At 41.4% G+C, this 10,143-nt stretch overlaps 1 protein-coding gene and 1 pseudogene across 1 annotated transcript; one reads left to right on the top strand and one right to left on the bottom strand.

Moving 5' to 3' along the window:
- Window positions 1-694, top strand: LOC101147288 (small ribosomal subunit protein eS6-like; annotated as a pseudogene).
- A 1,610-nt stretch (window positions 695-2,304) lies between these two features.
- On the bottom strand, window positions 2,305-9,723 carry PTS (6-pyruvoyltetrahydropterin synthase). The gene is made up of 6 exons (XM_019037542.4): window positions 9,545-9,723; window positions 7,373-7,452; window positions 5,811-5,833; window positions 5,359-5,415; window positions 2,830-2,900; window positions 2,305-2,630 (listed from the first exon to the last, which is right to left on the bottom strand). The coding sequence occupies exons 1-6, from the start codon at window positions 9,625-9,627 to the stop codon at window positions 2,507-2,509; spliced, it is 438 nt and encodes a 145-aa protein (XP_018893087.1). The 5' UTR covers window positions 9,628-9,723; the 3' UTR covers window positions 2,305-2,506.
- Between the last annotated feature and the right edge of the window lie 420 nt (window positions 9,724-10,143).

Here is a 10,143-nt window from a genome sequence, read left to right as displayed (position 1 = left end):
ATGGGTAAAATTTCAAGATATAAAGCAAACCTTGCTGTTTATGAGAAGCGTATGGCCACAGAAGTTGCTGCTGACGCTCTGGGTAAACACTGGAAGGGTTACGCAGTCTGAATCAGTGGTGGGAACAAGGTTTCCTCATGAAGCAGGATGTCTTGACCCATGGCCGTATCTGCCTGCTGCTGGGTAAGGGGCATTCCTGTTATAGACCAGGGAGAACTGGAGAAAGAAAACAATAATCTGTTCAGGCGTGCATTGTGGATGCCAATCTGAGTGTTCTCAAATTGGTTATTGTTAAAAAAGGAGAGAAGGAGATTCCTGAGCTGATCCTATGGTGTCTCATCTCTTGGGGTCCAAGATCTAGAAGAATGAGCAAACTTTTCAATCTCTCTCAAGAAGATGATGTCTGCCAGTATGTCGTAAGCAAGCACTTAAACAAAGAAGGTAAGAAACCTAGGACCAAAGCACCCAAGATTCAGCATCTTGTTCCTCCACGTGTCCTGCAGCACAAATGCCAGCATATTACTCTGAAGAAACAGTATATTAAGAAAAATAAGGAAGAGGCTCCAGAATATGCTAAACTTTTGGCCAAGAGAACGAAGGAGGCTAAAGAAAACACCAGGAACAGATTGCCAAGAGACACAGACCGTCCTCACTGCAAGCCTCTACTTCTCAGTCTGAATCCAGTCAAAAATAAGATTTTTGGCCGGGCACAGTGGCTCACACCTGTAATCCTAGCACTTTGGGAGGCCGAGACAGGTGGATCACGAGGTCAGGAGATCGAGACCATCCTGGCCAACATAGTGAAACCCCATCTCTACTATAATACAAAAAATCAGCAGGGCATGGTGGCGCGTGCCTGTAGCCCCAGCTACTCAGGAGGCTGAGGCAGGGGAATTGCTTGAACCTGGGAGGCGGAGGTTGCAGTGAGCCGAGATCGTGCCACTGCACTCCAGCCTGGTGACAGAGCAAGACTCAGTCTCAAAAAAAAAAATTTAAATTGAATAACAAATAAGTAAGATCAGACTCTCAAAAAATCTGGAAATATTCAAATTGTCCCTTTTCAGAGTCTGTGTTTTGGAGTCAGAAAGACCCTGAATGTTAAACATCCAGTTTGCAATTTATTTGCTGAATGATCTAAAGCAAATAGCTTAAACTCTCTCAACTTTAATTATCTTACCTAAAGAATGAGAATACCTACCTTGCAGGGTATTTGTGTGAATTAAAACATAAAGTGTCTTAATAAATAACAGCTATCTGCCTTTCAAGTAATCAATACAAAACATTCTACATAGAGAACATTCAAATTGTTTGATAACTAAAATACATTCAAATATAATTCAGTGGCCATTTGCATTACTGTCAAACTTTATATTTCTGCAATCACTAGAAAAGACTACTCTTTGCAAGTTTTTCTAGAATAGTAATCACTGCAAAAGTCCTTTTACTATTTTCAGGCAACAACATTCTGGGAATTCATTGGATACTAGTTGCTATGTGGAGAGAAAATCAGAACCCTGCATTTAAGACATTTAGAAAACAAACAAGAACACAGAACAGTCTTCTGTGCAAAGTAAGCAAATACTTTCTTGTGGATTTAGTCATGAGGAAAAGATCCCAGAGAAGAATGCCAAGCATATAGTAAGTTTAATAATCAGAACAAAATGGGATCAATTAGGAAAAACTATATACAGGAAATATTTTATATAGTAGTTGATCCTTTTTATGCTGACTATTTTTTAGAGTTTAAAATATGATTATTCTGCAGTCTTCTGAGTTGAAATTATTCAAGTGCCCATCAGGTTCAGAAATTCAGATGAGTATACTGAATAATTTACTGATATTCCATGATATGTTTAATGTGTTGTTCCTCACTAGCAATTCATAGTTCAATACGCTGTGCAAAATTGTAATGAACGATGTGCTCTAAAGCAGCATTTCCATCAATCTTTGTACGTGTATCCACAACAGATGCCTCACATGATTTGTGTGTCTAATTTCCACTGAATCCACTTATGCCTTCAGCACACCCAACAAGTAGTAATCAAGAGAGTTCAATCTATTAAATATATATATATATATTGTCTCCAGACTTTGTGGTCACTTGAATTTTATTTCTTTAAGATCACCTACTCGAAGTCACATAAGCATTTTAACCATGTATATTACACCAAGTAAAAATTAATACTAAAAATGAGGTAATGGAGAAAACAAAATTAGATTTCTTTTGCTTTCAAATAATCCCACACCAAAACATTTTGTGAAAATGAAGTGATTTTTAATTTATAAATAAAAGACTCTAAATGATTTTCAGGATGTACACTACAAGTTTAGTTTTAAATAGACTTAAATTTATAACAGGTCTTACAATGATTTCAATAAATAGGCACTCCAGAGCACAATGTGTACGTACAACAATCACGTGTTGACCTCTTAATATTCCAAGGGCATCAAAATCTTTTTCAAACACAGAAAGAAATTGGGCTTTGTGCAATGCTAACCCCAATAGCTATTCTCCTTTATAAACCACAATATTATTGTCAGTTTCGTATACTTTTACTTTATAAAGAACTCCTACAGGAAGAACTTTCTGGAGGTTGTCCCAGATATAAACAGCTACATTTTCAGTCGTGCTATAGGAAAAAAAAAACAAAAACAAAAAAAATTCAAAATGCAAACAATAAAATTTCATGTTTAATATTTACAGAAAATAGAAATTCTAGTTTCGAAAGATTTCATTAAATTAAAACTTCAGAAATCACACAACAATCAAAGTATTCAAATCAATTCTTGTTTTACAATCCACATAAGGCAAGATACAGTGCCACCCACCTCACCACATCTGCAAAGTATGGCACATCCATATCCAGATTCTTATGATCAAGGGGCTGCATAATCGCCTCCTAGAGACAAAACCAAGGGAAAATATCATTGACTCCATTTACGACTCAAATTCCAAATTGTTCCACTTATGCCTCTAAACCTCACCTTATCACTTAGCCACTAACTAAATATTTGTAAGTACTAGATTTGAGTCTTACAAGGCAACTTTACAAAATTTCAAGTTGTAAAATAAAGTCAGGCCCAGCTGTCGGTAATGATTAGGAATCCTTGTTACTGAATAAAAAGAGGTGAGAAACCAAAAAGCAGAGAATTCCTGGAGCTTTCTCGCAACACAAGCCATTGTAATTCAGAATTCAGTTTAACACTTTGTGAATCCTGTCCAAACAGTTAGCACAAATATTTTTCCATAACACTGTCACACCTACGGAACAATGCCACAATATCATAAGGACAAAGATCCAGTGACTACCACATTTTATAAAGCAGATCTAGACTGAAATTATGTAAGTAGTTCTAAATTTTTGCTATGAGGAATAATTTAAGAATGATCTTGGGCTCATAGAAGGAAAAAAATATATATGTAAAGACTATTACTCCCTAATGCTCGTGTATATTAACATAAGGTTTTTCCTCATCATCAGCAAGGATTAAATTGCCTCATTCTTTCTAGGTTTTTGCTTTTAGCTATTGCAAAAAATCTAAGCATCTGTGAAAAAAATGTAATTTTCCATAGGATGTAGTTTGAAGAAGGGTACATTAATAACAGTAACAGCAATCATTTCTTGAGAAAAACTAGAATCATACAAAAAGAGTAAGTCCTAGATCAAACAGTTGTTGAAATATATCCAATGAAGGGATGTTCCACATGAATAACAAGAAAACAGGCATCCTTGCTTCATCTTCAATCCCAGTTCCAGTGCCAATTTCTCCATTAAAGCCTCTTATGCAGGGCTTTTTGTTTTCTTTTGTTTTGTTTTTAGAGACAGGGTCTCTGTCACCCAGGCTGGAGTGCAAGTGGCACAATCATAGATCACTGCAGCCTTGAACTCCTGGTCTCAAGCAATCCTCCCCCCACGGTAGAGCTCTAACTTTACTCTACATGCCATGATGAGCCACTTTTACTGATGAAAGTGTGTGGTGTCCTTCAGGCATACAAAAGCAGAAAACAGCATAGAGAAGCCCTCCTCCAGTATTTAGTCATATGCTGAGGCCTTTCATGTTGCTGTTCTTTTCTTTCTTTTCTTTTCTTTTCCTTTCTTTTTCTTTTTCTTTCTTTCCCCTCCCCTCTTCTCCCCTCCCCCTCCTCTTCTCCTGTCTCTGTCTCCCTCTCTCTCTCTCCCCGCCTGCCCCCCGACCCCTGCCCCATAAATGCATGCTGGCCCTATCTGTATAACTTTCCTAAAGTATTTTGAGCATACTGCTGTTTCTTCATTCACTCATTCTTCTACTCATTTATTAAATCAACAGTTATTTAACAATATTCTTCACCTCCTAGAAAAAGTAATGTATACACTCTGTGGGCTACATCTCACTCATCTTTGTATACTTAGCTCAAAAACTGATGCAAAGTAGAGAAATGTGTTGAATATGTGAATAACTAATGTGAAAGAAGTAATCATTACTAATAACATCATTTTAATAAAGCAAATGTCAAAGTTCAGAGCAAACCTAAGCTGCAAGTGAAATGACAGCATAATAAAACAGCTGGAAGGAAAGAAATCTACTCCCAGCTTTGCAAATGACTAGCCATATGACCTGGGGCAAGTCAGTTAACTGTTCAGCATCTCTCAATCTTAATCTATGGGTTGAAGAAGTTGGTCTGAATAATCTCCAAAGTCTCTTACAGTGCAGGAATTCTATAATGACACAATCAGTTAAGTTCTTCATTGAACACCTTGTGTGTTATCTGTATGATGTACTGCTCTGGTGAGTTTATAATAAAGCTAGAATGAACAACACGGTGTGGTGTCTAAATCTATGATCAAAGGTACAAGGAATATTCAGAGAGGGAAGAGAAAGCTCCAAGGAGAAGGCCAGGAGCAGTAGCTCATGCCTGTAATTCCAGCACTTTGGGAGGTCAAGGCAGGAGGCGTTTGAGACCAGCCTGAACAACATAGTGAGACCCCTACCTCTACCAAAAGGAAAGTTTGCATTGGTTCTGTGCCTATTAAAAAAAAAAAAAAAAGAAAGTAAGTCTCAAGGAGAAAGCTATGTCTTAAAAGAAATGGAGAATTTGTTAACTGAAGGAAATCAGGATATTCCAACAAGGAATACAAGGTGAGCATGTTATATTTCCTCCCATCGCTGTAACACAACTGTGACTAATTTCCGTTAAGTCACCAAAACACCTTTAGAGGCCATGCGAACAGTTCTTCCAACTATTCCCCAACACCCACATCCAGTTCTATTCACAAAGTCATGGAACCTTAGGAGATAACTGGTTGGGGAGGTAGATAGGGGGCCATCAAATATTACACTTAGGGAATAGCACATAATAAGCACCCAACATGCCATTACCTCCATATATTTTTTGAGATCAGCCAGATTCATAACCATTCCCGTAGCAGGGTCAATCTAAAGAATAAACAAAGGTGAATATTACTGTGATAGGCTCTCCATATTAAACGGCTGGCAAATTATTAAAGGCAATACAATGTGCAGAGACTGTGCCCACATTTGCACATTCGCCTTCATCCCAGAGATAATCATTGACCTCAGCATGGAAGCACCATGTACTTCAAACATCCTTTTCATTGTATAGCCCTTCTACCTGTCCACATACAGCATATTAAAGACAACACTTTGGTAGAGGAGAGGCCTGGAATGGCGGCAGCTCACCACACACACATATACAAGGGCCAACAATGAAGCAATACTGACTGGAACAGTTTTCAACACAGAATCCACCACACTGGCTGAAAGAGAGCCCAGCAATCTGCAAAAACCACACAAATATTTTCTGCACATACCTCTCCATGTACTGTCACCACAACTATGGAAAGAAAACAAAATACAAAAAAAACAGCATGACTTTCAACAGATCAACATCCAAGCACAAGTTAGCAACATACAAGCACAAGTTGGCAACATAAATTATTAGATCTGTCCCCAAAAGCTATACTTAAATATTTACCCCAAAACATCTGTTATTTTAGTTAAGATTTTTTTTTAGCAACCAAAGCAAGACACAATCAAGACAAAGGAGCTTAGCAGGAATGTTGGCTAAGCAGAGGCACTCAACCAAGGCTGAAAAGGGTGTAAATTCTGCTTATGTTAACGCACTAGGGAGCATCAAGATGCTGCTCAATCTCTGCCTGTAGAAGTAGAAAATGTCTTGCAGGTGTCCAGCTACACAGCAAGCTGGTCCAATACTGAGCAGTACCTTTCTGAACAAGCAATACTACTGGGCCTTAAATTCTTGTCCCCTTACTCACATGAATGTATACAAAGTCTAAAGTAATGCTTTCTAAATTAAAAAGTGCTTGTGAGAAGCATTTGAAAAATCTTGGCCAGGCGTGGTGGCTCAAGCCTGTAATCCCAGCACTTCGGGAGGCCAAGGCGGGCAGATCACCTGAGGTCTGGAGTTTGAGAGCAGCCTGGCCAACATGGTGAAACCCCATCTCTACTAAAAATACAAAAATTAGCCAGGAATGGTGGCGGGCGCCTGTAATCTCAGCTACTCGGGAGGCTGAGGCTGGAGAATCGCTCGAACCCGGGAGGTGGAGGTTGTAGTGACGGGAGATCACGCCATTGCATTCCAGCCTGGGCAAAAAGAGCGGAACTCCATCTCAAAAAAAACAACAACAACAACAACAAAAAACTTTATCAGTGCTTTACACATTAATAACTTTTATGAATTTATGTATTTTATTTCTGTACAAATACCATTAGATATTACATGATAAGTGAGTACACTGAGACTGAGATACCATAGATTAAGGAAGAGGCTGTAGCTAAACCAGTAATCCTAATCTCCTGACACCTTGTCTGGTTTTTTTTTATGCCACCACACACATACTGTTTTATACTCTACGACTTACGTACCTGTTTTTTAAGGCAGGCTGTACCTCAAAGAATCAAGTCTCTTATCCTTGAACAAATTACCTACTTTCTTGGAACACTGCTGGCAAAGCTTTAGACCAAACCTATTTTTCTGCCATACATTACATTCCTAGGCAACATTCCCCTTTTGTCAGTCATTATTTACTCAAAGAATAAAATCTAATTTTAACATTAGCCTCGGCCATACCTAATCAGGAAGAAATTTATTGTGTACTCTAGGACAAACAAAAATGCTTTAAACCATTCATTGTTTTGGACTGTTTGTAAGAGTTGACATTGCAAGGTAAAACTTAACACACACCCAACCAAGACAACAGATCCTTTCATTCCGAACTCCCATTTAACTTCTCATTCAAGGCTCAAAGCATTCACACTGTGTCCCTAAGTTTTCCCATTCTTTATGTCTACATTTGCTGAATACTCTTTCATCCTTATTGAAGGGCTGAAATGTCATCAGTTTTTCTCTCACCTTTATAATTGTGCCCATGGCCATTTGGATTGTTGCATTTCCCAAACAGTTTCAAGTTTTCTTCATCACTTAGAAATTTACTGACCAAAAAAAAAAAAAAAAAGTCAGCATGACACAAGTATCACATTCAAACCCCCTTCTCTGTTCCTTATATTTATTATTTGCTCTGATCTTTGAAAAGTTTCCCAATTTATTACTTTAGCTCACCAAAGGGAGAGTCAGAAATCATGTTGATTGTATTACTTATGTATATGTCAGAAACCATGGCATATTCCCTAATTAGAAGACTGTACCATACAAATTAGCACAAACAAACCTTAACTTCAACCCCCTTGTTCCACAGCAACTGATCTGCTCATGGGCCTTCCACTTTTCAATTCAACATTACTGAGTGCCTACAATGTAACAGGCAAGTGCTGAATGAAATAACAGCATATAATGATAAACATAGATGGTGATCCGCAAAGTGGCTTACCATCTCATTTCTCTCAGAAGCTAAACTACTCATCCAGAAAAAATAATTTTAAAAAATTACATGACCTGGTAAGTCTCCTATTTAGCAATCTTGCTTTATACTATGTCTCAACTACTGCCTCATGAGAACTTTACCAATCTGTTGAGGAATATTCAAAGCAGGTGAATTTTTAAAATTACAATCTTTGGCTGTCGTCTCAGACAGAAAACAAATTGCTTAATGAATGTTTATACTTATACCCATCCATTCAATTTTGCATCGTCTATGAGGCCTTACCACCCTCAGGTGTTTACGCTTCTTATTATACAACCCCTTTTTCTTTGAGATCCTCTTTATTATTCCCCCCAATGTAGTTTGGATGTTTGTCCCCTCCAAATGTCATGTCGAAATGTGATCCCCAATGTTGGAGATGGGGCCTAGTGGGAGATGTTTGGCTCATGGAAGTGGATCCCTTATGAATGGCTTGGTGCCCTCCCTGAAGCAATGAGTGAGTTCTCACTCTATTAGTTAATGGGTGAGCTGGTTGTTAAAAAGAGCCTGGCACCTCCTCTCCTCTCTCTTGCTCCCTCACTTGCCCTGTGAGTTGCCTGCTTGCTTGCCCTTCGCCTTCCACCATGAGTGCAAGGTCCCTGAGGCCTCAACAGAAGCAGATGCTGGTGCCATGCTTCTTGTACAGCCTGCAGAACCAAATAAACCTCCTTTCTTTATAAAATACCAGTCTCAGTATTCCTTTGTGGCAATGCAAAATGGAATAACACACCCCCACTTTCTCCTGCTCAGCCACTTCTTGTATTTAGAGTGCTAAAGTCTTTTGCACAAAATTTTATCAGTGTACCCTCCACAAAATAGGCCAGATTGGAAACCCCATACAAGATCCCTGATGCATCCGTTACCTAGCACAAGCCCTGACAAGCACGAAACAAACCCTGGTTTAGCGAATGGAGGGATGAATCCTGTTAGATAGCAATGGTCATCCTCATTTCACAGACGACGATACAGAGGGCCAGAGGGTGGAGCTTGTTAGTGCGTGGTAAAATTCCTCAAAATCAACTCGTCAGTGCATGCAAGCAGTATGTATGATCGGGATTCAAATCCCAACTATGCTGCTTCGGAAACTGAACGTCTGGGCTCATTTTTTTTTTTTTTTTTCTCCTAGCCACTAGACCACCAGGGACTGGGTTCATTCCGTCTTTGGTAAAAAAGGGGCTAAAATTTGCCTTGTAATTACATTAGATATGGTCGCCAATGCTCCTGGCATACAAGATTAGCTAACATTCACTGGGTGTCTACGCCGCGCCAGGTACTGTGTAACATAGGCGAGTTTAACACTGCTGAGTTTCACAGCAACCCTGTGGTCTACACCAAGGGACTCCTAGGGGCAGAGACGTTTCTTCGAGTCGCAGAACCGGGTGTGGGCCCCGCACCCAGACGTGGGCCATCGCCCTCCGCAGTCGGCTCCGTTAACCATCAAGCTCCCCCACCCCTCCAGGGCTGGGGACACTCCAGCCCCCATCAGGATGCTGGAGGCCGTCCGAAACCCCGCGAAGCCGACCAGCGCGCGTCGCCCCAGCAGCCCCCGCGCCCCTCCCGGGCCCGACGTCAGCACGCCCGCCGTCCCCGCCCCGGTGACGTTCCGGGACCCGGCGCCCAGCGCCCACCGCCCGCCGCCCGCCGCTGTACCTGTGTGCACACCCTACCTGTACAATCGGTGGCTCGCGCTGAAGGAGATGCGGCGGGACACTTGTGCCTGGCAGCGACGGCCACCACCTGCCGTGCTCATCTTCCCGGCGCTGTCTGCGCTGCTCGGCCGCCACCTCCTCCCGCCGCGCGGCCGGTGCCTCCTCCCACCGCGGCTGCGCAGTGCGTGCCAGACGCGCCCCTAGGAAGTGCGTCTCCGCTTCCGCTCTGGCCAATCCCGGCCTCGGGAGACAGTTAAGGGTGTCTCTCGCTATCTGAATCTCTTCGGAGAGCAAGAGTTGGGATACCTAAGCATACCCTGGAGTGGTCAGGGTGGGTGGGGACCCTGTGTCCTTGATCTGTTTGCCCCGCCTGAGGTCACGCCACGTAGTTAGGGCCCGTCTGGGCACACTTTGGGTCCTGAGTGACCTCTCTGAGCCTCCTCTCCCACTCTCTCCTGTAAAGCTCCAGTGACTGGTGACTCAATCGGATGAACCCCAGGGCCACAGTCCGCTTTATAGACCAAAAGGAGCAGGAATTGAGCCAGGCGGGCATGGTGACGCACTCCTGTAGCACCAGCTATTGAGAAGGAGAGGGATCACTTCAGCCCAGGAGTCCA

This window comes from Gorilla gorilla, chromosome 9 (assembly GCF_029281585.2).
Source record: "Gorilla gorilla gorilla isolate KB3781 chromosome 9, NHGRI_mGorGor1-v2.1_pri, whole genome shotgun sequence".
Classification (NCBI taxonomy): domain Eukaryota; kingdom Metazoa; phylum Chordata; class Mammalia; order Primates; family Hominidae; genus Gorilla; species Gorilla gorilla.
Note: the sequence above shows the minus strand (reverse complement) of the source record. Positions and strands in the feature narration are given on the sequence as shown.